Source organism: Hibiscus syriacus, unplaced genomic scaffold (genome assembly GCF_006381635.1).
Source record: "Hibiscus syriacus cultivar Baekdansim isolate YM2019G1 unplaced genomic scaffold, ASM638163v2 tig00003715_pilon, whole genome shotgun sequence".
NCBI classification, from domain to species: domain Eukaryota; kingdom Viridiplantae; phylum Streptophyta; class Magnoliopsida; order Malvales; family Malvaceae; genus Hibiscus; species Hibiscus syriacus.
In genome coordinates, this window is record NW_024061980.1 from 608,342 (window position 1) to 636,094 (window position 27,753).

The 27,753-nt window shown below is 34.2% G+C and overlaps 1 protein-coding gene and 1 pseudogene across 1 annotated transcript; one reads left to right on the forward strand and one right to left on the reverse strand.

Moving 5' to 3' along the window:
* Positions 1-8,752: 8,752 nt before the first annotated feature.
* LOC120180992 lies at positions 8,753-10,269 on the forward strand (annotated as a pseudogene).
* Positions 10,270-21,098: 10,829 nt separating this feature from the next.
* On the reverse strand, positions 21,099-23,499 carry LOC120180041 (histone deacetylase HDT1-like). The gene is made up of 10 exons (XM_039185474.1): positions 23,405-23,499; positions 22,903-22,973; positions 22,615-22,826; positions 22,478-22,488; positions 22,332-22,397; positions 22,074-22,240; positions 21,895-21,945; positions 21,719-21,806; positions 21,469-21,580; positions 21,099-21,382 (listed from the first exon to the last, which is right to left on the reverse strand). The coding sequence occupies exons 1-10, from the start codon at positions 23,415-23,417 to the stop codon at positions 21,322-21,324; spliced, it is 852 nt and encodes a 283-aa protein (XP_039041405.1). The 5' UTR covers positions 23,418-23,499; the 3' UTR covers positions 21,099-21,321.
* Positions 23,500-27,753: the final 4,254 nt, after the last annotated feature.

Consider the following 27,753-nt stretch of genomic DNA (forward strand, 5'->3'; position numbering starts at 1 on the left):
TGATGAAGAGTGAAATTGGATCGAAGTGAAGGATTTGGAACTGAAAATGGGATTTTGTTTCTTGTAGTTGTTGTTGCTGTTCGGAACATTGGACGAAGAAAAGAAGATCTTGTTGCAATTGTAGCTGCCATTTCTTTCTTCTCTCAATTGGAGTTTGGAACCCAGATAACATGAAAAGCCTCTGCAAAACCCTGGTCCCTAGTAAACCAGTGAGTTTGGTCGTTGGTTTGTTTGGTTCATGGGGCTTGGCTTAACACACTGGACCATAAAGTCCACCAAAGTAAGCCCATTAGATTCTAATAGAAGTATACTGCGAGTCTTCCTTCGATGAGCAGCCACCTAGGAGTCAACATTCGATCTAATTAGGTCGAATCAAAAAATTTTGAGTTATTTGAATTGATGATTCCTATTTTATAACTCATAGTTGACTTCAAATTTTTTCAAGTCGAGTTTAATTTATAAAATTCGAGTTGAGTCAAATTTTCGAGTTTATATTTAAATTTAATTATAATTATGCACAATATTATGACATTATTTGACTCTAATTTAAATGGTATTTTATAACTATATAATATATATATATATATATATATATATTTTTCATTTTTTTCATATGTGTTTTACATGTACTATACAAAGTCATGGTTACTCAAACTTGAAAATCAATCTACTAATTACTAAAAAAATTTGAGTTATTCGAGTTATTTGAGATGTATTTTACAACTCGATTTGAACTTAAAGTTTTTTTCGAGTCGAGTCGAGTTTATGAAAGCACAACTCGAAATCAATTTGAATCAAGTCAAAAAAATCAAATTTTCGAATCGAGTCGAATTTTACTTACCCATACTGTCTACATTGTTTTATACCATTAGTTTAATCCATGGTTCGGCGTTAATACGTTTAACTTGTTAATACTTAATACGTTTGTAGTTTATGATTAAATCAATTCAATATAAAGATCATTCTAAATAGAGAAAATCGCCTCAGTGACTAAAAATGCCTTATAATATACGATTTTAACCAACTTTTTTTGGATTTGCCAAAATGACCAACAAAATCGCAACGCGAAATAAAAATCGCAACGCGATCCCCAGAATCGCAAATCAGTTTCCAAAATCGCAACGCGATTCTTGAAAATCGCAATGCGATAGTACAAATTCGCATTGCGATTTTCCAGAATCGCAACGCGAATATGAAAATCGCAACGCGTATCCGTAAACTGCAACGTGTATCCGTAAATAGCAACGCGTATCCGTAAATCACAATGCGTATCCGTATATCGCAACGCGTATCCGTAAATCGCAACGATAATCCGTAAATCGCAACGAGAATCTGTAAATCGCAACGATAATCCGTAAATCGCAACGAGAATCTGTAAATCACAACACTGAAATTTTGGGTATATAACTACGCAACAGCAGCAAATCATAAACTAAATCCCTAAATCGCAACTCATTCCATCTCCATCTATCACTCTCTCCGGCGACATCCGTTCCTATATCCAACGACATCCTTCCCAATCCGGCAACAGGTTTTAGTTTCGCAGCTCGTCTGTTTAGTAAATTAATTTACAACCATGAAATCATCTAATGTTGATCATGTTTGGATAGATTTGTGTTTTGGAGGGTCATGGGATAATGTTCATGGTGTTTTACAATATATGCCTTTACCCATGAATCTTCAACTAAAATTGTCTTTACAAAAGTTAACTTATGAAACTCTAATGCTACGTGTTTCAAAGAAATTGAATTTAGAGCCCCTAAGTGGATTTAGGCTATCTTATCAGAGAAATGGTAAAGTTTATTTGTTAACCGACAATGAAGATGTTGAACGATTCATTGCTTACATTAGTGTTTCACAAGATGATGTTACATTGTATGTTGTTGAACCTAGAAGTAGTATTGTTGGGTCAGTAGCGGGTAGTAATCAACTAAGTTTTTCTCAAAATCCCAATCAACTTTCAGCACCAAATTCCGGTTTTCGTATTGACCAGTTAGACGATGATGAGCCAATAGAAAAAATTGTGAGTACTAGTCAGTATTCGAAATTTGATCTTGGTCAATATTCGGACTTTGATATTGGTCAATACACGGATTTTGATGATGTTTCAGAAGAAGAAACAGACCCTGCGTGTAATGATTTTGATATTGGTCAATACCCGAATTTTGATGATGAAACAGCCGTTGCCGAAGAAGGTATTATTGATGTTAATGAGGAGGAAGTTACGACTGTGAATGAACATGTTGAACATCCATTCTGTAATTCATATAATCCTGAAGAAGAAAAAGAAGAAGAAAAAGTCCCCGAAGAAAAGAAAATGCCACGGGCGTATAACTGGAATATGCCAGAATTACTTCAGATACCGGAAGAAGAGTTGGTAAAGAAAGCAGTTGATTGTTACACAAAAGTTATTCGTATCAAGAACGATTCTTGTTTCCAGAACGAGTCCAATAATTGATCGCATCCAAGAATTTAGCCAAAAGAGAGCTCCATCCCTTAATAATATCTCTTAAATCAGCCAATGATATGTAATTTATCATGCTGTCATACACTATTGTCTTAAGGGATGGGAGCTGAAGCTCGACGAGAATCCAATGTTTACGTTCCAAAACAGGGATAAACACCTGCAATCATAAGTAATAATTCATTCATTTGTGCACTTATTTCATAAAACCTTTAAACTCAATCTAAAATAAATACTAACCTTATCGACCTCCCACCATGCAGGATAAAGTTTAGCTTGTCCATTGCCCAAATCAAATGATTCATCTCGTTGATTCTTCAAGTGAACGGCGTTAAAAGACGTCGGCATAATTGTATATCGTATATTTTTATTTTTCTTAAGTTTTCTTATTATTAGAAGAGGTGTCACCCACGCATCGATATGCTGTTTTACAAAAAAAGACATATATTAGTGACTTACATAAATTTAAAAAAAAAATTAATCAAATTGAAATATAAGAAAAATATAAGACTTACCCCCCATCGAAATAGCCATTGTCTTCGACCCCTAATAATACGCCCCACCAAGACCGATCAAGCAACAAATAGATATCATCGGTGAGCTTGCATATGTCAGTGAAACACCCCTGGCTCCGCTCATGTAGATAAAAATCAACTGCGGTCTTAGCCCAAAGGGTGTTATCCAGAATTGTGTCTGGTAGTTGTCTCCTCTCCACTTCCGATACCGGAATGGTACTGGCCGGTAACTTATACGAGAGCTAACTCTCATCCATTATGTCCGGCACGTCAGAGGGTTTCTCAAGAAGCCTACATATGACGCCATGTGAATCGGGCTCTTGAATGGTGGGAGAGACCTCTTCAATGATGACAGTGGCCTCTTGAACGGTGGGAGGGGACTCTCGAGGAATGATAGGGGGGCCTCTTCAACGATAGGAGTGGACTCTTGAGGGATGACAGGCGAGTCGGGCTTCTTCTTGCGGTGTCTTCGCACTATTGGGGTGTACGGAGACTTAATAGCACGTGCACGCTGTCTGATGCGTGAACTCCATCGTGCAAGCATAACCCGACGTAAAGCATCCACTCTATCGGGCCGCTAAATAATTAAATACAAAAATCAGTAAATAAACAGACATGATATTTAAACAGTGAAAACAAAGACAAATATGTTTCAAACTTGCATTGTATTCACCCAAGTCATTATTCTATCATAGTTCACAAAATGCATCAGATAACAAAGAAAAATATGTTTCAAACTAATACCCTGAAGTTAGTATTTGTCTTTGTTTTGTCTATTGGTTGAAGTAATGCAATCCATTCAAGTTTCAATTTGCAGAAGAAGAAATAGTTTACTTTCGCAACACGAAACTTAAAATCGCAACGCGAAATGAGAATCGCAACGAGAAACCAAAATCGCAACGTGAAACCAAAATCGCAACGCGAAATGAAAATCGCAACGACAGAATCGCAATGCGAAATGAAAATCGCAACGAGAGAATCGCAATGCGATTTTGGTTTCGCGTTGCGATTTTGGTTTCGCGTTGCGATTCTGTCGTTGCGATTTTCATTTCGCGTTGCGATTCTCTCGTTGCGATTTTAAGTTTCGTGTTGCAAAAGTAAACTATTTCTTCTTCTGCAAATTGAAACTTGAATGGATTGCATTACTTCAACCAATAGACAAAACAAAGACAAATACTGACTTCAGGGTATTAGTTTAGCAGAATTGGCAGCAACCGAACAAATTTACTTTCAACCAAAAGACAAAACAAAGACAAATACTATTTCACAGTGTTAAAGAATACACAGTTTAGCAGAATTGGCAGCAACCGAATAAATTTACTAAGCAATCTAAGTGAAATGGCTAATCTAAGTGAAATTACGAGTAAATTTATCATTAAGTTAAATATGGAAAATCTTAAACTTACCTCGTTGCGTAGAGTATGAACCTCATTCTACAACGATACTATCATCTCACGTAGAGCGGCAACCTCACCACGTAAAGTTGACACCTCCACACGCCATGCACCATCGTTATCGCGTAGAGTACCGATCTCCTCACGCAAGGCATTGACCTCATCACGTAACTCATCCCGTGGAGGTGGAGAACAAGGAGATAAATGTCGTGGCCTCTTTACCGGTCGCCTATCATGAGGTGATGGTGGAGAAGAAGCTCGATGATGTGATGAGATAGGTGATGGCTCTCGTTCTAGAGGTGTATAGTCGGGTCGATCGAGTGATGGCTCTGGGTGAGGTGATGGCTCTCGAATTGGAGGAAGTGGATGCTTCTCATCATCCGTGCCATCAAAAAAACTCTGACTAGCTTGCCACCAATCAGTGGCAAGCTCTTCCTCCGTGGGTGTCAGTCTTTGTAATGGAATGTTGGCCTCCTAACAATATAAAAACTCAAACAAAGTTAAACGTCTACTATTAATAACTTGTTTATATATTATATGAAAGTATTTGTGTTAACTTACATTATTTATTGTCGCATATGGTATTAAGTCTTCCCAATCCAACAGATTTTTCCTCTTCCAGGAAATAGCCCTGGGAATATCATTTGACGTTTTTATTGCATATGTACGCATGCTGGGGAAAGCCTCGAATATCCAAATCTACAAACAATATAATAACAAAATTAGTAATTTTTAAATAATTAATTATAATTTTAGAAACATTATATAGAAATTCTTACCTTAAAGGCCCAAACAAAGCCTGACAAAGTGTATTTCGACCCATCGCCACGCAAACTTTTGCGGTCATCAAAGGCAGTAGACAACTTAGTCTAGGTAGCTTTCCATATATACGAACCCCACGGAAACAGATTCCATGCATTCAGGTCCTCTACCAATATTATTAGCTCCCGAGGAATAGGTTGTCTGGCCTCTCTGCCTAAAAAGCCGGCATACACAAGTAGTAGAAGGCATACTCGGACAACATCGACGTCATCCATCCGAGTGAAACCATCTTTCTTATTAAACAATTTCTTCAGGTCGTCGACGTGTAGGTTCGGCTTCTCCATTGACTCATCCGGAAAAACCCGGGATAACCATGATGGGCGGGCGATATGACGAGTGTACCGGCCTACATCATCGTGTCCGAATCGTAGACCAGTGATTAAGCAGAACTCCTTCCGCCCAAAACAAGTATACGCTGGTGGAAAATGAAACCATATCTCTTCCTCACCATGTTGTATACTGTCGGGTAGATTTGATGTCATGGTCTGAAGCCACAAATGGGTCAAATTAGCATCTCCACCCGGATGTTGTACTCTCAGCCATGGCCCGAAGCAGGTTTCCTCAAACAATTGTCTTTGTGCAGGTGAAAGCTTCAAAGCAATTGTAGTGGCTAGGCTAACTTTATTCCTTAATGTCAATGAAGCCGAAAAAAATTTCTACAAAAATAATAAACATACCAAGTTAGATATACCAAAAACTACACTGTGAAGATATACCAAAAACAATAAACATAAAAAGTAGTAGTTTATTCTTGAAACTAAAATTTGCAACACTGTTTTGTCTTTTGGTTGAAATGAAAATCGCAACGAGAGAATGACTGTCGCAACGAGAGAAATGAAAATCGCAACGAGAGAATCGCAACGCGAAATGAAAATCGTAACGAGAGAATCGCAACGCGAAATGAAAATCGCAATGCGATTTTGGTTTCGCGTTGCGATTCTCTCGTTGCGATTTTCATTTCGCGTTGCGATTTTCATTTTTCTCGTTGCAGATAGTCATTTTCACGTTGCGATTTTCATTTCTCTCGTTGCGACTCTTCTGCAAATTGAAACTTAAATGGATTGCATTACTTCAACCAAAAGACAGAACAAAGACAAACACACATACTAACTTGAAAATCGCAACGAGAGAATAGCAACGCGAAATGAAAATCGCAACGAGAGAATCGTAACGCGAAATGAAATCTAAGTGAAATGGTTAATCTATTATTGAAATGACCAGTAAACTTATCATCAGTTTCAATATGAAAAACCTACAATAATGCAAAAATTTCAAAATAAAAATAATTAAAAAAACTAACCCTCGGAGGTTGATTTTCCATTTCTGAATATTGTGAGGGATTTCTGACCGTGAATGGTTGTGAGGGATTTCGCCGGAGATGGGGACGGAAATCTTCGGAGATGGGGATGGATTTCGCCGTAGAGAGTGAGAGATGGAGATGGGACTGAGTTGTGATTTTAGGTTTTAGGTTTTGAGTTGCGATTATGGGATTTTGTCTTAATATTCGTTTTTGTAATTTGAAAATAAAATATGCGTAGCGATTATAATGGCGCTTTAAAAATCGCGTTGCGATTTACGGATACGCGTTGCGATTTTACGTATTGTCGTTGCGATTTACGGATACGCGTTGCGATATACGGATACGCATTGCGATTTACGGATACGCGTTGCGATTTACGGATACACGTTGCGATTTACGGATACGCATTGCGATTTATGTGTTCGCGTTGCGATTTTCATATTCGCGTTGCGATTCTGGAAAATCGCAATGCGAATTTGTACTATCGCATTGCGATTTTCAAGAATCGCGTTGCGATTTTAGAAACTGATTTGCGATTCTGGGGATCGCGTTGCGATTTTTATTTCGCGTTGCGATTTTGTTGGTCATTTTGGCAAATCCAAAAAAAGTTGGTTAAAATCGTATATTATAAGGCATTTTTGGTCATTGAGGCGATTTTCTCTTCTAAATATCACAACAAAATTTAAAAGGGTAAACTATGCCGATAGTCCCTTATGTTTAAGGTATGATCGACTTTGGTCATTAATTTAAAATTTAAGGGGAAATGATCCTAACATTATCGGTCCATTCGATTTTAGTCATTCAATAATTAATTTTTGTTAACCCCTTTTTATTTAAGTCCCTAATATGGCTAAGGGAGTAAAATCGAACGGGATTTAACGGCTGGGGGACTAAAATCGAATAGATCAATAATGTTAGGGATCATTCCCCCTTAATTTTTAAATTGGTTACCAAAATCTGTCAGATCGAAAACATAAGAGAATCTATGCATATTTTACCAATTTAAAATTAAATTGAAACAAAATATATCTGGAAATGTTATATCCATTTAAAAGGATCTATATATTCTTGTTAAACTAGAATTTTGACTTTAAAATGTTATCCAAAATAACAATTCGAGACAAAATCGAACCTAAGAAAAATAAAAAGAATAAATTAAATTTCTTTAAAAATAAAGAAAAATAAGAGGTACGTCGGTACATAGTTTTCTTAAGACCTATTTTCGGCCACTCCTTTGGTGCTCAAGATCTTTGGTCGTTTTTATCCCAGGATACAACTAGATGATCAACGAACAGTTGCACAAACTTTTGAGATCACGAATTATCCTTGCCTTCGACTATCATTGGAAAAAACTATGAATAAGAGAAAATAGTTTTCCAATAAAAGAGAAGTTCTTGAATTCTGAAATATGAAAAACTTAACAGGTTTGCTCAATATTTATAAGTGATTTTCAAGAAAGTTTTACTACAACCAGATATCTTTTAATATACAAATTTAAACAGATAATAATATTTTTTAATTTGAAATATTCAAAAGATATATACTCATTTTACTATTCAAACTTAATCAAATATTATTTTAATTTAAAATATTCAAAAGTATATAATTATCTTTAATATTCAAAGTTAAAAAAATAATAAATACCCTTTTAAATTGACATATTCCAACAATAATTACCATTGTAAGAACTAATAATATTCATTAATTATTAGTGATGTTTAGTGTAATTTATCCCTTTCTTTATCTAGAACACTCACTTAGGGATAAGCACAGGGCGGGGCGAGTTGGTTTTTTGGTCGCCCGACCACGACCCAAAATATATAAATCTTATACTTGATTTTATCTCACCCGATAAATTTTAGATTTCTTCCCTACCCCGAATCCGTCCTAATTTTTAAATTATAATCCCAACTCGATTCAACCCTATCCGAATATTTTAATATTTTAAAATAATATACTTTAATAATATAAAATAAAAAAAATTTAAATGCCAAATATAATATATATATATATATGTTAGAAATAAGTTGTAATCAGTTAGTTTGTTAAATCTGTTTTGAGTTGTTATTAGGTTGTTATATTTTGGCTATAAAATATCAAAGTTTAGTTTGTAATTGACAGAAGTTATAGTTACAATAAAAAAAATACTTTTAGAGCTTCCCTCTTTCACTTTCTTAATCTCTGGTATCTAAATTCAAACACTCACAGTTGTCGTTCTTCAACTCATACCACCGACCTTTCATCACTCTCAGCCTCCATGGCTGCTTTCCCACATGGTATCATTCACCGAACGGTTCTGGAGTCATAGTTACTGTTTCTGCCGCCGTTAATGACTGTATCTCAGAGCTTTTGATGGTCTTGCTATCGGTCATCCTTCCGACTCAATTGTGTGTTGTTTGGGTCAAAGATTTGCAAATTCAATTTGGTAACTTCATACTTGAATTCTTGGTTTTTTTTTCCTGTTATTGGTTAGGGATTGCGATTCGTTGGTTTCATGCGTTTGTTTGTTGCTGGAATTTTGCTTAGTTTGTTTGGTTGGGGTTTGGAATTTGCTAGAATTTACTGAAGTCTGCGTCTGTCTCCGTGGTTATTGTTTACCATAAGCTCTCATTTGTTAATAAATTTCGTTGGGGCTTTCGTTTTGTATTCGGTTCAATTCGCTTTAGAATCTGACATTGTTTCTTTGGTTTCGGCTCAAATTGTTCCCGCTTGCGTTCAAATTCTTGGATGTTTGTTGTGGAGAGCACATGAGATACGAGGAAGGGTGAAGACGGACCTAGCTCTTCGTTGGGAAGAGCAAAAGCTGATGACTTTGGGAGATCGATTTCAAAGATTGCCGTAGAGCAGATTTGCGAGAGTGTTGGTTACCAGGGATATAAAGAGTATGCTTTGAAGGCTCTTGTAGATATCTCGATTTGGTATCCCTTTGACTTGGCGAAAAATGCAAGTTTTCATGATAATTTAGCTGGTAGGAAAGAATGCAATGTGTTTGACATAACGCAGGCTTTAGAAGATTTGGGAGATTCACATGGGTTTCCGGGTGCTTCGGAGATTGGGAATTGTCTTGTAGGCTCTGACATAGTTAAGGAAATAGCTCAATTTGTGAATACGAAAGAGGAAATCCCATTTGCTCAGCCAGTGCCCAAGTTTTCAGTTGTTAGGAACAGGAAACTGGTTCCTAGTTTCAAGCATATGAATAAAGCCCCGCCTGGAAAGTATATCCCAAGTTGTTTGTCCGCTTTCCCTGATCCCCACACTTATAATCATACACCTATGTGGAATGAGCGGGCATCAGATACTTGTGCTGATAAGATTGAGCAAGCACGATAGCAGAGAAAGGCTGAGAGGGCTTTGTTAAGGCTACAACATAGATTTGTCTTGGTTGTTTGCACAATTTTTCCCAAGGAAGCAACAATTTTTGATTGTATAATATTCTTGTTGATCGGTGATAGTGTGCATGCTTACTACTGGAAGTCAATGTTGATCATGAGAGGAGAGAAGGTTTGGCATTGGTTGAGTGAGACTTGTGCTTTGCCGAGTTATATAAGTGTTGGTTTCTTACTCCATTTGGGCATTACTGGTTTTTTTTTACACTGGCCACTGTTGAATCATTGGTTTCAGTGATTGATATTGGTTGTTGATTTAGGTTTTTCATTTCTTGGTTTGCATTATTGGTTTGTGCTCAAGAACTCTTTATTTTAGTTTCTTCATGGTATGCTGCTTCTATCACAAGGTAGCATGAGACTTGAAAGCTTCACAGCCAAATGTTCATGAGAGAAAATCTCTGGGGAGGGTTAAGAGTCTAACAACCTGGCCTTCCTAAACCAGAAAAAATACAGTGTTTTCTTGCCCAAGAGAGGCTTTAGATTGCATCCAGGAGCTCGAAGCTTAACTGCCTTGCTTCCAACAAAAAAAGTCCAATAAGTGAGGAGAGGTACAGTCCTGAAGAAGGAAGAAAAGTTTTGAAGAAATTCTGGATGAAGATTTTTTTTTTAGAAAAAGAAAAGAAAGGTGAGTAAGTAGAACGAAAGAAAGAGTAACACTTTCGATTCTCGATAGACCGCTTAGTTAAGGGAAAATGAATTTTGAAAGAATTTTGGAAAGAATAAAATAGAGAATAAAGAAAGAATATTTCTTTTTGGGTACCAGCTCACATTTCATTTAGTACTTGTAACATCCGCAATACCGGGTTAATGACCAAATTGTAAAGTTTCAGAATTTGGTGACTAAAGTAGAAGAATGAAATAGTTCAATGATTATTGGATATATATATGATGAAGGTTATTTAGTAATTATTAAAGGAAATAAAGGGCAAAAGGGTCAATTGACCAAGAAATGAATTAAAAATGGGATTGGTAAGGATAAATACACGTCGAAAGGGAGAGAATTCTCCATAGTTCTCTTCTCCTTTCTTCTTCTTCTTCATGTGGAAGCCAAGAGCAAAGATAAGTTTGATTTAGCTGTTGATTTCTTGAAAGTTTTAAGTTGGATTTGAGTCTTTAGGGGTTATATAAGCTTAAGGAAAGCTTATATAAGTTTAAAACACCAAAGAGAGAGAATTAGAAAGGAATTTCTATTAAGGGTTTATCAATGAACTTTTATTATAAAAAGGTTTTTGAAGTTCCAAGGATGAATTTGACTTGTCAAGGGTTTAATTAAGAAGTTAGAAGCAATAGAATTGATTTTGGAACATGTTGAAAATTTAGTGTAATTCTTTAATTACATATGGAGAATATGATTTTGATGTTAAGGAGGTAATTAATGAATAGAAATGAGTTTGAATATGTGTATGTGAGTTGAGAACATGATAGGGGATGAAAGATGAAGCATTTGAGTGGATTTGAGTAGATTTTCGGGATTAAAATTGAATTCTGAGCTATGTGCATCGATGCACATTCAAGGTGCACTGATGCATCAAGGGTAAATCTCTAGAAATTGTTCAGTGTGTATCGATGCACAGGGAGTGCATCGATGCACCCATTAAAATGGAAACATCGAATGCGATTGGTGCATCGATGCATAAGGAGTGCATCGATGCATCCCCTAAATACAAACATCGAATGGGATTTATGCACCGATGCATAGATAGTACATCGATGCACCCGTCTAGGGATGCATCGATACATGGGGTAATGCATCGATGCATGCTTCTATTAAAAGTTGAAAATAGCTTTCTTTTTATCCTTTGGAGTGATAGTTTAGAATATATCAATTGGATACTGATATGTATCAATGTATGATTATGTAGATATCGAACACGAACAAGTTCCGAAACGATCATCAAGTTAAGATTCGATCGAAAGAAAGGACAAATCATAAAGGTGGATTGGAACTTAGTGAGGCTCAGGTGAGGTCATAGCATTAGTATATGATGTGTGTGGAAAAGACTCGCGATGAGTCTACTTCCAACATTTGATTACATGATTTTATGAATATTAATATGGGTGATATGATTATTATTTATGCATGAATATAGTCATGAGTGTTATATGTGAACATGTGAATTATATAAAAAGTAATATGAATTATATGAAAAGAAGCTATATATCTACATGTATATGTGAAAAACGCTATGAGCTTATATGAACAGGTGATATGAAAATGTATATGTGAAATGATATAAGTGAAAATGCTCATGTTATGTGTAAAGAGAGCTAGAGGTATAGTTGGCATACCAAAAGTCGAGGGTTCTACGTGGTCCTTCGGGACATATATGTATTCTTTGGAACATTTACAGGGTCTTGTGAGACACATATGTGATCCATTGAAATATGTATATGGTTCTTAAGAAGTGGTCCTTCGGGACAAATACAGTACATAGGTCATTTGGGACAAAATTCATATCCCCTCATGGGACTCATACGAGCTGTGGTGACAACATAGTGCACAACCTCAATAGACTCACATATCTACAGTTCTCACAGATATACATGGGCTAACAAAGAGATAATAATAAACATAGATATTACGTGTAAAGTATATGCTTTTGTGATATGAATTGTATTATATGATTGATATGATGATGTGTATATGTGTATATTTGATTATATGAAATGCTATATTGTTTTGTGTGATAACATGATATGATATGTTCATGCATGATTAAGTAGTTAAAGTTACTTTAATGTGTTTAATGTCTCACTAAGTCATAGACTTAGCGTGTGAGTGTTTCACACGTAGGTTCTGGAAAGCAATAAGAGAATTTTAGAGAAGCAAGACAGGTCAGCATTTTCCTTACAACGTTTCAGATCAAAAAATAAATAATTTAAATGTGTTTGGTTAATCTGAACATAGTTGGCATGTACTAATTGATTGAGCTGAATATGCTCTGATCGATTTTGGTTGTTTTGGTCAATTTATGTAAATAAACAGTTTTTATTTTAAATGAAAGTTTTTAAATTTTCTTTGAATTCTGTCAAGAGTCAAAGTTTGAAAAGTCAATGTAACACCCCAGACTCGTATTCGGGTCGGATCCGGGTTGAGGGTGTTACATTTAATGATATCATAGCTACGGTTTAGCCGATTCTCGGCATAAACTAAAGTCCAAAGTGTCATAAAATGTGTACATGCCAACACATAGTATAAAAAAATATCTGATCTGATAGTGTAAGGAGTATGTTGTCTTGCTAATAGAATAAGATTAGTTTAATATAGTAGAAATCTGATTATGAGAATTTCAAAGAAAGCAAGGGGGTGAATCTGATGGTTGTAGCAATTTACATGCCCTGGCCAGACAGGAGAAAGAGCGGACACCTCAGGAAGTGCCTCATAAGATCAAAGGTTGATTTCAGAAAGTTGAAATCATATTAGAATAGTGAAAGAAGATCATTATTGTTTTGAATCGGAAAAGCGATAAGGATTAGTTTTGTTAGTATGTGGATAAGATAGAATATGGTGAACAAGTGTTACCATAAAAACGTTAAAAAGATCGAATGACATGGTGAGTACTTATAGAAGAACTCAAGGATAAGTGCATTAGTGACAAGTGTATAATATGTATAAAGTCAGAGCTTATGAGTTGAAACGAAGTGATAGTATTGAGCATAAACAAGAGTATGTTTATGATAAGAGTTTGCAGTTAAGATGGAAAGAGTTAGCGTTGGCTAACCAGAGTACGTGATAAAAATATACTGGAATTATAAGATTATAAGATATTTTCAGGATATGATAACCAAATATGAAATGGATTTGGATACAGTTATATATTTGGAACATGATAATGTGGTATAGTAAAGGAAATAAGGATTTGGATATTTGAGTAAAGATGAGGATTAATAAGAAGAGTTTGAGAATGTGTTTATCGATGATCAGATTATAAGACACGTGAAGTCAGAATGTTGAGTTTGAGTAAAAGAAATTTCAGGATGTATGAGAATAGAGGTAAAATTGATAAGTTGAGTAAGCGAATTTTGAGATAATTTCGATTGGAAAGGATGTATATGATTGGTAGAATAGGGCTTGTGCCCTAGATTGAACAGAAGTTATTATCTAGCTGTCAGAGTAAAGGTGCTAGAGTTATAAGATTGGAGGAAAGATAAAGTTGAGTTAATCAAATATGATATGAATCTGGATGTGGTTATGTATTTTGATCATACATATATGATGTAGGCAAAGAGATAAGCATTGGTATGTTTTAAAAAGTGGCTTTAAAGAAGAAAATACAAATACAAGAGATGATAAAGAATAAAGTTATGTATAAGAAATAGGGATATCAAAGTTATGAGGATGCAATGAAGATTATTACACATAGATGAGTATAGGTGATAAGACAGGAGTATGTGAACATGATAGCAAAGATATGATTTGTGTATAAGGAATAAATAAAGGAAGAATGGAATAAAGAAATGAAAGGGATTGAGTTAAAGGATCAGATACTATAAAGGTTATATGGAATGTAGATAATAATTTTGATATAGAAGTAAGAAAAGTGTGCAAGGTGATGTGAATAGATTCTTTAAAAGTGTATGTTGAATCATATTTAAAAAAGATTTAAGGTCGTGTTTTTGGTTAAATGATGATGGAAAACGAATTTGGTTATTATTATAAGGTAGTTAGAGATGGATTTAGGTTGTTGATTGATGAAAATGGATTGAAGTTACTGGTTGCTGTTTAAATGATAAGTGACATGATATGAATATATATATATATATATATATATATATATATATATATATATATATATATAAAGGAAAAGGTAATTGAAAAGTTAAAGAATTGAAAAGTAAGTTTTTGATGATGACAAGAAAGATTAATTAAATGAAGCAACATGAGAACTTTAGAAGATATGTTTCTATCAAGATGTCCAGTGAAAATTCGAGGACGAATTTTCTTTAAAAGGAGGGGAGATTTGTAACATCCGTAATACCGGGTTAGTGACCAAATTGTAAAGTTTCAGAATTTGGTGACTAAAGTAGAAGAATGAAATAGTTTAATGATTATTAGATATATATGTTGAAGGTTATTTAGTAATTATTAAAGGAAATAAAGGGCAAAAGGGTCAATTGACCAAGAAATGAATTAAAAATGGGATTGGTAAGGATAAATACACATGGAAAGGGAGAGAATTCTCCAAAGTTCTCTTCTCCTTTCTTATTCTTCTTCACGTGGAAGCCAAGAGCAAAGGTAAGTTTGATTTAGCTGTTGATTTCTTGAAAGTTTTAAGTTGGATTTGAGTCTTTGGGGGTTATATAAGCTTAAGGAAAGCTTGTATAAGTTTAAAACACCAAAGAGCGAGAATTAGAAAGGAATTTCTATTAAGGGTTTATAAATGAACTTTTATTATAAAAAGGTTTTTGAAGTTCCAAGGATGAATTTGACTTGTCAAGGGTTTAATTAAGAAGTTATAAGAAATAGAATTGATTTTGGAACATGTTGAAAATTTAGTGTAATTCTTTAATTACATATGTAGAATAGGATTTTGATGTTAAGGAGGTGATTAATGAATAGAAATGAGTTTGAATATGTGTATGTGAGTTGAAAACATGATAGGGATGAAAGATGAAGCATTTGAGTGGATTTGAGTAGATTTTCGGGATTAAAATTGAATTCTGAGCTATGTGCATCGATGCACATTCAAGGTGCACCGATGCATCAAGGGTAAATCTCTAGAAATTGTTCAGTGTGTATCGATGCACAGGGAGTGCATCGATGCACCCATTAAAATGGAAACATCTAATGCGATTGGTGCATCGATGCATAAGGAGTGCATCGATGCATCCCCTAAATAAAAACATCAAATGGGATTTATGCATTGATGCATAGATAGTACATTGATGCACCCGTCTAGGGATGCATCGATACATGGGGTAATGCATCGATGCATGCTTCTATTAAAAGTTGAAAATAGCTTTCTTTTTATCCTTTGGAGTGATAAATTATAATATATCAATTGGATACTGATATGTAGCAATGTATGATTATGTAGATATCGAACATGAACAAGTTCCGGAACGATCATCAAGTTAAGATTCGATCGAAAGAAAAGAAAAATCACAAAGGTGGATTGGAACTTAGTGAGGCTCAGATGAGTGCATATGCATTAGTATATGATGTGTGTGGAAAAGACTCGCGATGAGTCTACTTCCAACATTTGATTACATGATTTTATGAATATTAATATGGGTGATATGATTATTATTTATGCATGAATATAGTCATAAGTGTTATATGTGAACATGTGAATTATATGAAAAGTAATATGAATTATATGAAAAGAAGCTATATGTCTACATGTATATGTGAAAGAAGCTATGAGCTTATATGAAAAGGTGATATGAAAATGTATATGTGAAATGATATAAGTGAAAATGCCCATGTTATGTGTAAAGAGAGCTAGAGGTATAGTTGGCATACCAAGAGTCGAGGGTTCTACGTGGTCCTTCGGGACATATATGTATTCTTTGGAACATTTACAGGGTCTTGTGAGACACATATGTGATCCATTGAAATATGTATATAGTTCTTAAGGAGTGGTCCTTCGGGACAAATACAGTACATAGGTCATTCGGGACAAAATTCATAGCCCCTAGTGGGACCCCATACGAGCTGTGGTGAAGCATAGTGCACAACCTCAATAGACTCACATATCTACAGTTCTCACAGATATACATGGGCTAACAAAGAGATAATAATAAACATATATATATTACTTGTAAAGTATATGCTTTTGTGATATGAATTGTATTATATGATTGATATGATGATGATGTGTATATGTGTACATTTGATTACATGAAATGCTATATTGTTTTGTGTGATAACATGATATGATATGTTCATGCATGATTAAGTAGTTAAAGTTACTTTAATGTGTTTAATGTCTCACTAAGTCATAGACTTAGCGTGTGAGTGTTTCACACGTAGGTTCTGGAAAGCAAGAAGAGAAGTTTAGAGGAGCAAGGCAGGTTAGCATTTTCCTTACAACGTTTCAGATCAGAAAATAAATAATTTAAATGTGTTTGGTTAATCTGAACATAGTTGGCATGTACTAATTGATTGAGTTGAATATGCTCTGATCGATTTTGGTTATTTTGGTCAATTTATGTAAATAAACAATTTTTATTTTAAATGAAAGTTTTTAAATTTTCTTTGAATTCTGTCAAGAGTCAAAGTTTGAAAAGTCAATGTAACACCCCAGACTCGTATTCGGGTCGGATACTTTTAGAGCTTTCCTATTTCACTTTCTTAATCTACGGTATATAAATCCAAACACCCACAATTGTTGTTCTTCAACTCAGACCACCAACCTTTCATCACTCTCAGCCTCTATGGCTACTTTCTCACAATATATATATATATATTAACTGATCATTAAGATCGATTATTTTTCAACTTAAATTCGGTCTCGTCCCGTGCCAAAATTATTCATTATATAATCCGTCACACTCCAAGTCTCAAAATTTCAAAAGAAAAACACACCACCTTTCTAAGAATTAGTCGGGTCGAGAACCATCATATTAGAGTATTTTAAACATCTCTACACTCGCGTATTTTTTCTCTCGAGTGATGAACCATCACTTGCTTTATGATCTATATGCTTTCTTTCAATATTCAAAAAATATATATTTATGCATTCTTTCCATCATTCCCATTATTGAGCTATTGAAATTAAATGCAGACTGTTCATGAAAAAGTTAAGATATGGTTAACGCTAAAGAAGAAAGATAATAGTTTTCCTTGTAAACACATAACAAGCTTTCAAGAGAAAAAAAGGACACCATCTCTATTTGTTCAAATAAGACACGAGAAACGTCTCAAGCTAAGGCTAAGGCTAAGGCTAAGGCCAAGGCCGTAAACATGGTGACGACTTTTCTTCTCCTTTGTTACTTACGTGGCGAAACCATTTTCAACTTCCAGTCATGTCTAGCCACGTGTGCAACAAACGGCCAAATGACATGTCACGTCACTAAAGCACCGAGGATATCCATTTCGTTCCTCCCTTTACTTCATAGCTATAGAAACATAAATACTAATATTAATTACAGAAAGATTATCGGCCATGCTTTAGCCTTTTTTTATTTTCTATTTGGTGCGTTTCTTCTCATTATACTTGCTATTCATTTTTCTCGGAGAATTTTAGAAAAAGCCTTGTGAGATGTGAAAGGAAGGGGAAATTTTGAGGATATTTTGTTTTGGCTCCAAAAATGGCTTCTTTGAATTGCGATAATCAGGAAAGAGGTTCTTGTTTTACTAACGCACGCTATGGAAGATCATGTTCCAAAGCTCAAGCTTGTCTCGAAAAGATTCTTCATTTAATTTCAAGTGTCCCACCGTCCTGTGAAAATAACTCAAACCCTTGCAAGAAGAGAGGCTTTGATGTTGATTTGAACTTAAGATTAGGTTCTTTTCTCGACGGTGGTGATGGGAATGAAGAAAAATCCGACTGTGTAGCTGAAAACAGCTTCATTGAAGACAAAACGTCTACAGCCACAGCGACGAATGCTTCTTCTGATGTCACAGATGTTCAAAAAAGCGGCAGTCACGGTGAAGTTAAAACGGCGGCGTTAAATGATTCATTGGGTTTGCTAATAGAAGCGGCGGAGATGATTGCATACAGGGATTTTTGTATGAACGGAAAAGAAAAGGAAGTCGAAGAGGCAGAAAAAAGTGGCGGCGGCCGGTCAATGGAAAGGGATAAAGACAGCTCGGTTAAAGTTAAGGAAGAAGGGTTCGAAGGAATTGAGGATACGGCGGCGCCGGTGGTTCGATCAAAGAGAGGACGGAGTCAGGTTTTGCCAGTCAGGTATAGGGACTCGGTTTTGGAGCCGTGGATAAAGCGACCACAGAGATCAACAGCGACACCAGCTGCCGCAGTGGTTTCGAAGAAGAAACGAAAGCCGAGGTAAAATAATCAATTAAGAAAGAAAAAAAGATACTAGTAAAAGTGAAATTCCTTTTTACTGTTAGATCTTTTATGGGAGTTACTGGCTTACTGGGAAGTAGAAAAAACGAGCTGAAAAGTATGTAGATCGTATTGTTACTGTTTTGAATGCAAATTATTATTCAATTGCTCTCAAATATTGCAAGAAATTGTCAAGGCGGGGTTCTCAATAAATACCCGAATTAGAACGACGTCGTGCTAAGGTCCATTCAGAAGACTAGGAGAGAACAGCATAGTGCACAGTGATACTGATAACGATTGGTCATCGAGTGTGACTGTATATTTGATCGTTATTTCGTTCTTATATTAAGCATATTATTACATACAATTAAAATTATTTAAATTATTAATACCTAATGTCGATTATTTTTCAATATCAATGAATATAATTAATATAAAATAGAGAGTAAAGCCTATAAAAAATAATGTTTCATTGCCCAATTTAACATATTTTATTTTTTGCACGAAACCAATAGATATACTTCTTGTACCCAATTGATTTAAGAAATTAGTTATATTTGTGTTATATATTTAGAATTTTAAAAATTATTATTTCATATATTGATTATAGAAAAATATTTTATAAACAAAATTGCAATGTTACCATATTTCCTTACACGTTGGTATACAAAATTTAATATATGTATTGGGTTTTGGTGCATCTAATATTATCATTTTTTTTGATGTTTCTTGCGTTGATATTGAAATTTGTATTTTATACAACCTTTGAAATACTTAATTCAAAAATGGTTTGTCAAATCAAAAAATTAGTATAAACTTAAGTTTGATATTTTTAAACGTATTTTGTCAAAACAAAAAAAATGTTTAAAATAAATAATATTTATTATGTTTAAGTCATATAAGTCACTAAGAATAAAAATAAGAAATAATTGCATCATATGTCCCTAAACTATCCCTCATTTTAAATCGATCCTTAAACCTTTGAATATTTCAATTTCTTCCTCAATTTATGATTCTCAGTTTAGATTAGTCCTTAAACTCTTGGACATTTAAATTTAATCCCTAAACTATGACCCTCTTTCTAAACTGGTCCCAAAACTTTTTGAACACTCTAATTTCATCCCAAATTCATCCAAATATATAATTAGTTTCAACCATAATTTAACCTAAATTGTTTTGTTCAGACATATAATAATAATCATAATAATAATAATAATAATAAAACTACCAATTTTATTAACAAGTGATTAGTATATATGTATAGTTTGGGATGAAATTGAAATTTTCAAAAGGTTTAGGGACCAGTTTAGAATGAAGGTCACAATTTATGGATAATTTTAATTGTCCCTTGTTCCCATATGTAATGGGGTAAGAGGGAGATAAGATAGTAAGCTGCCACCAATACTAAATTGAGAGCAACTTCCGTAGGAGACCTCCAAATTATGAAATGCCCTCCAAATTATAAAATTGAAATATTAAAAAAATTACAGACTAATTTAGAATAATAATTATAAAATGGAGATAAAATGAAAACATTTAAAAGTTTAAGGATTAATTTAAAATGAAAATTATACATTAAAAAAATATTATGCAATTAACTTTTTCAAAAAATAAAATTAGTTTATTGTTAATTCACAAATTAACCCATTTAGCATTTATTCAATTGACCACTTTTCCAAAGATAAAATAATACTCCCCGAGTCTCATTCAAATTCATATAGTGCCTTATTAAGGTTATTTTGTCATTTTTTTTTAATTTGAACTCATTATTATTTTAAATTTATTATTAATACAAATTTACAAAGTATATTTCAAAAACTTACAATCAAATAATTTTAAAATATATATCATACAAAATTAAATTTTGTAAAATATTTAAAATACTCTTAAGTTTAAAATTTTAACTTAAAAATAATAAGACTTTTAAAAAAAATTCAGTTTAAGGAACAAATTTAATGATGTGGGAGGAGTATGATTTTTGCATGCATCCACTTATTAGGCGTTAAGACACGAATATGGGAAGATCCTGAAGCAGGTGGCACCGGTAAGATAAAGGATGATCTATTAAGCACGATGATATTGCTCTTAAATTTGTGATTATTAGTACACTAACGACCTAATGTTGAAAACGAAATAAAATTAGACCAATAGATACAGAAGACAGATCTCAAAACTTAAACAAGATTGATTCTATAGTTTGAATGACGTTGAAACAAGTACTTCAATGAAGACCAGAACTTCCCATTAAATAAAAACCCTTTCATTATAATTCAAAGACAAGCCATGTAAAAGCAAATCAGACAAGAATGAAGCAACATACCAACCTAAAACATAATATTAACCTAAAGTTACGAATCATCAAGGAAAAACACCACGCATAAGTCTTCTTAAACCTTAAATCCCTCATTAACTAAGTCTACCAAAATAAGACAAAAGATGTCTCCCCCCAAAATCAAACATGCACGTTAGAGCACATAAACCCGACCTCATTTGCCTCCATGCTTGGCCTTCTTGTGAGAATCTAAACCACCCTCGGACCCAAAATACCTGTCAACAGAAACATCAAGGGAGTTGGTTAAGAAACCAACTCAATCAAAATAGGAAGCAAGTTTCAAAGTGACAATATAATGTACTTGTTACAAGAGCCACAAGAGAATTGACCACCAGACTTTGGAGTCTTTGCAGCATTTTTCCCAGCATGCTTTGCTGGGTGCGGCGTTGCTGTGTGACCACCCTTCTTACAATCTACCGTTGCAAACAACAATAATCACATAATAGTAAAGAAACTAATAGGCCAATTACGATTAAAAATATGTAGAAAAGATATGAAGTGGCAGAAAAGATATATGAAACTGTGGAATTTAGATCAAACAGCAATATGACCTGTCTTCTGAGGAGTAACAGCAGATTTAGCCTTTTTTGAAGAAGCAGGGGTTACGGGTTCGGCAGGCCTCTTCTTGCTTGACTCAACCTTGGAAAGAAAAAAGTCACAAGTTACAATTATGGAATCTTGTCAGCTTCAACAATTCAAACAATAATTAGATGTCAACCAAATATACCTGTTTTGGTGTTTCTTCATCCTCCTCATCTGAAATATCATCCTCTGATATCTGTTCACAGATCAATTACACCACATATCAGAATCAGAACCAAAGACCACTCACAATACATAAAAATAAGAAGGCACTCATTACAAAATTAATGAATTAAAATTTCAAGGCAAGTTGTTAAAAGAAACCTCATCAGAGTCATCTTCTTCCTCGGAATCATCGTCATCCTCCTCTTCAGAATCTTCATCCTCCTCCTCAGTTTTCTTGCTAGGTTCTGCTATCTTCACAGCTGGTTTAGAAGGCTCTGGTTTCGAAGCATTAGCCTTGGCTGTTTTTGCATCTGCCTTTGCTTTCCCTATGATGTAAGAAAACGTTAAACAGAAGAAATAAGAAATAATCAAATCTCCAACCATTGCTGTAAATATGGGTACACAAAGAAAGATTACCATTTTCAGCAGTAACAAGAGGAAGCTCCTCCTCCTCATCACTACTTCCTTCATCACCAGACATATCTGCAAAAAAGAAAAAACACATGAGAAATACTTCATGAAAATGAAAAAAACATGTAGGAAAAATATATTCAAGGCCTCACCAAAATCATCAGTGGCGACAGAAAAGAACACGAGTCAAGGAAGAACAAGATCGAAGAGGAAAACTTCATGTTCATTTAAAAACAAAAACATGGTAATTAAAACAAGTATACAAAAATGCCAATTAATAAAAGGATATCCTTCCTCTGGCACATAAGTTTTATAACCAAGGAAATAGACACTCCCATTCTTCCAGTTGTGAGAGAGCTCAAACTCTTGGTCAAATACTAGATCAAAAGATAATTGTGGGAAATTCTGGTGGGAAAGAGTTCCAAGAACAAGTTTTTTCCCATCAGTATTCACGTAGAGCGGAACAGATTCTGCCTTGTTCTTTGACTCACCAAGTGATGCCTGAAACACAAGCAGCATTAAAAATAAACTGATCATATATAAGAATATCAACTTGTTTAACTAAATATCTCCAAACCTGGGACAGATGGATGACATAATCAGCACCAGGGTCGGCTTTAATAGGCTGTCCGGCCTTAACTTCAATACCTGATAGTAAGATAAAAAAGATGATTAAATCTATTACTCTTAACTACCAAAAAAACCGAATATCCTCAAATGTAAAAAGCTAAACCGTAATATTGTAACCATCATCAGTCTTATTCATTTATTTAATAAAATCTCACAGATAATGTATCAAATAATAATTCATATACTAATAAGATGTATAAGACTCACTCAAAGGAAGCCAAATATATGCATTTACGGAGAAAAATAAGAGTTCAAATCAAAGGAGACACTAATATCATCTTAGTATAAGAAAAGGGGGAAAGGTCAAAACTTCCCAGAAAAAAAATTCTATTAACTATTAAAAACAGAAGAAGCGTTAACAAAACGAAATATATTAGAATAAGGTGAGAAGAGCTCAACCAATAACAGAGAAATAAAAGCAAAAGCTCAAGAGGGAAAGAATAACTTACCCCAGAACTCCATAGAAGAGGCTTAAGGTTTTGGGAAGAGATACCTAGGGTTTTACAAGAGAAATATGCTCTATTAGAATTAGAGTACAACTCTTCCCGTAGAGGCGGCAACGACCGAGGGCGTTGAGATGAATTTATAAGCAAAATGCCGCCCAACTGTGTTTATTCCATTTTTAGGGTTCCTTATTTTGGGGATTCTTTGGGTTGTGAGGGTTTATCGTTTGAACTTTAGCCCAATTCATTTGGACCTCGAGAAAATAGTCTAACCCAATCAAGACTTTAAATGACACAGGCTTCGGCCTATATTTTTAATTAACCTCCTCAATGTTTAAATATTAGTAGTGCATTGCAAACCTAAAAAACGCCCATAATGACATATTTTAAATTTTGGATAGTAAATTTCACTATATATTACCAACTAATTAAGTTATTTAAAAATATTTTTTATAATTATTCATAATTAATTAATTAATTAATTTGAATAAAATATTGAACATGTTTATTATGAACATAATCTGTCAAATTTACCTTGTTTTATTCACAATTTTAAAATCCAAATCTATATTGAGGTTTGAATAATAAAAATTAAATGAAGTTTGACACGTATCTTAGAGTTTAAATAGTAAAAATAAGATAAAAATCGGAAAAACAACAAGTTAGCTAAAGTTTTCGAATAACTTCTTTGGAAACTCGGTCGACCGTAGGCTTTCCAAAAAACAATACCAGAAAGATGATGAGCCCTATAATCCCCCAGCCATTCCTCCCTCCTCTCAATCCCTTATGGAGTGTGACGATCCAAACCCTTCAAAGAAGTAGAATATCTCCTACACAGACATGGTAACCAGGAGCAATTTGCCTCACTCTAGCACTAGCAACATGATATTTGATGACGATCGTCTAGCTCTTAAAGGAGGGCGTTCTTCTTGGCTCTTCCTATGACATCCCCACCATAGATTTTTCATATTGTGTTCAAAATCTAGCTATCAAGAGCATGGGTGTCACCCTTGTCGTCAAAGTCCTCGAACATTGGGTAGGTTACAACACTCTTCATAATCGTATTTATAATATTTGGAAACCATTACTGTCGTAACCGGTTTTCGTCCGGGCACGAATTTTTTACTTTGGCGAGAAAAGTGATGTGAATAAATGGTTTAAAATAATTTGGGAGTCGCCATCGGCCTTTTTGGGTCAGGTAGGTCGAATACCTAAAAAATTATATTTTAAAAGAGTTTTTAAGAAAACATCAGTTAAAAGATAAATTGATCTGCGTTTTAACCAAAAATTCATTCTTTTTAGAAATAAAAAGAGATTCGTGGTCGGTTACGTTTAGGGAAGGATTAGCACCCCTACAACTCCCAAAATTGGTACTTTTTAATTATAAATTGTCTCTATTATTGGAAATTTAAAAATTCAAAGATATATTTAATTATATTATTTCAAATTTTATTACTATAATTTTTAAGAATATATTAATTTAAATATATTTATAAAAATATTTATTTATTTAGAAATATCAGAAAAGGACTTCTAGGTGCTTTAAGACAGCTCTTTTCTTCAATATTAATAAATAAAAATAAATATTAAAATTTTAATAATTTAAATAAAACTAAATTATAATTTTTATAATGTTTAATTATTTAGAATACCAGAATAGGACATCCAGTTGTTTTAAGACTGCCCTTTTCTTTAATATTGAAAATAAATAAACATTATTATTTAAAAGAATATAGGTATATATTTATATGAATAAGATAATAATAAAATAATTATGAAAATAATAATTTAAACATATAAAATTAAAATATAAAATTAAATATAAAAAGTAATAAAACTTATAATTAAAATTAGTGACTAAATTATGACATATCAAGATTAAATGCTCTAGTTTGAAATATTATAAAAATTAGGTGTTACTAATGTAATTAATCCTTAATTAATTAATTAGAGGTCAAAATAAAAGTTATTAAAGTTATAAGGACTAAATACGGTATTTACCCTAAATGTATATAAGTATACAGGCTAGGACTAAATTATAAACTAAATAAAATCAAAAGACCGAATTAAAAGGTTCAAGATTTGATTTCAGTGACCAAAATAAAAAGTTACAAAACTGTGATGGCAGCGGGTATAGTTTACCTACGCGAGAAATTACAGATATACCCCTTTCCCAAAACGGCGTCGTTTGGGGAAGGGTTTAAAAATCCCTTAAGGCCGACCCTTAAGGGCCAGCTTCTCACTTTTATCTTTCCTCTTCTCTCTCTAGCTGAGAGAGAAAAAAAACTCTCTCGCCTCTCTCTAGTTTTCTGTCGCCGGCCGGCCACCACCAACGGCGCCGACTGCCACCAACAGTGGCCGGAATTCCCAAATTACCCTAGAGTGTAAATCTCGACCTCCTAAGGCCGAATATAGCCTTCGCTTGTCCTAAAACGCTTTAGATCGTTCTAGATCTAAAATAAATCGAAGGTTTTACCTTCGGTTTTACAATGATTCTGGTGGTTCCAAACGGTTTGGAGGCTTGTATGATGGTAAGATGCTCATTTTCCTCTTCTTTCTAATTTTTGGGTGTTGATTTGTTCTCGTATTCTTCTCTCTGTTTGGTTCACTGTTCTTGCTGTGGTTTTTTGTTTGTGTGTTGGTTGCCCCTCTGTTTTGGTTATCTTCGATTCTTCCTCCTTCTTCTTTATTTTGCAGGTGAGTCGAGGCTTTTATAGCCTCGACGAAACATTCCTCGGACCGGTCACAGAAGGGTTTCCCGGTGAGTCACCATAGCTATGGTGGTGACTCACCATAGAGTTTGACGTGGGGTGATGACGAGGCGTTTCTGGAGGTTTCTTTGAGGCGGCGGTGTCGTGGCTACAGCGGGGTGGAACACCTGGTAGAGGCGTCGGCTACTGCTGGAAACTATTGGAATCATCAGAGGCGGCTGGAAGCTGAACTGTTAGCTGGGGCGGCTGGAATTTTCAGAAAACCCTAAAAGGGTTAGGGTTTCTCAGTCTGGGCCACTAAATTTGGGTCACTGTTGGGCCTCCAAATTTGTAATTGGTCCCCGATTTTGGCCTGTTTGTAATAATAAATTAATAATAATATAATATAATAATAATATTTAATAATAATAATAATAATTTTAATAATAATAATAATAATAATAATAAAATGGAAAAAATTAGTGTTTATAGCTGCCCCTCTTTGCTTATTCTTGGGTTAACAAGAATAGAGCAAAGACGGAAAAACAATAATTTTTTTCATTTTTATTCTTTTGAGTAAGACTGAAATGTTGAAAACATCATTCCAGAGGTCTTAAAAACATCATGCACTGCAGGACTTACAGATGACCCTAAGGCTTTGAAAACATCAAAAAGCTCCCGAAGGCTTTTTGGAAACATCATGCACTGCAGGACTTACAGATGACCCTAAGGCTTTGAAAACATCAAAAAGCTCCCGAAGGCTTTTTGGAAACATCATGCACTGCAGGACTTACAGATGACCCTAAGGCTTTGAAAACATCAAAAAGCTCCCGAAGGCTTTTTGGAAACATCATACACTGCAGGACTTACAGATGACCCTAAGGCTTTGAAAACATCAAAAAGCTCCCGAAGGCTTTTTGGAAACATCATGCACTGCATGACTTACAGATGACCCTAAGGCTTTGAAAACATCAAAAAGCTCCCGAAGGCTTTTTGGAAACATCATGCACTGCAGGACTTACAGATGACCCTAAGGCTTTAAAAACATCAAAAAGCTCCCGAAGGCTTTTTGGAAACATCATGCACTGCAGGACTTACAGATGTAGGAAATAGTTTAATAAGTAAAAAAACTAAGGAAATCGTTTTCTTACTTTTCAACAATTTCATTTTAGAAAAGATAAAATGAGAAACTATGGAAATCGTTTTCTCATTATTTTTCAAAATAACAACATCAAAAAAGCTCCCGAAGGCTTTTTGGAAACATCATGCACTGCAGGACTTACAGATGTGGAAAATAGTTTACTAAGTAAAAAACTAAAAAAATCATTTTCTTACTTTTCAACAATTTCATTTTTAGAAAAGATTGAATGAGAAACTAGGGAAATCGTTTTCTCATTATTTTTTTTTCAAAATAACATGTTGATTGGGTAAAATGCCCCAATCTCAAGATAATGCTCATTTTTGTGGATTGCATCCATCTCTTCTTCAGATGTTTGCATGATTCCTGTATTTTTTGTTTTGAATACCTTCTTTGTGTAAGGTATTTTTTACCATGAATCTTCTTGTTCTTCCGAAGATCTGTAAAACTTCATGTTTGAATGCACTCATATGTATCAATGTAATGCATTGTCTATTGTGTAAATGATATTTTTATGAATGCATGAA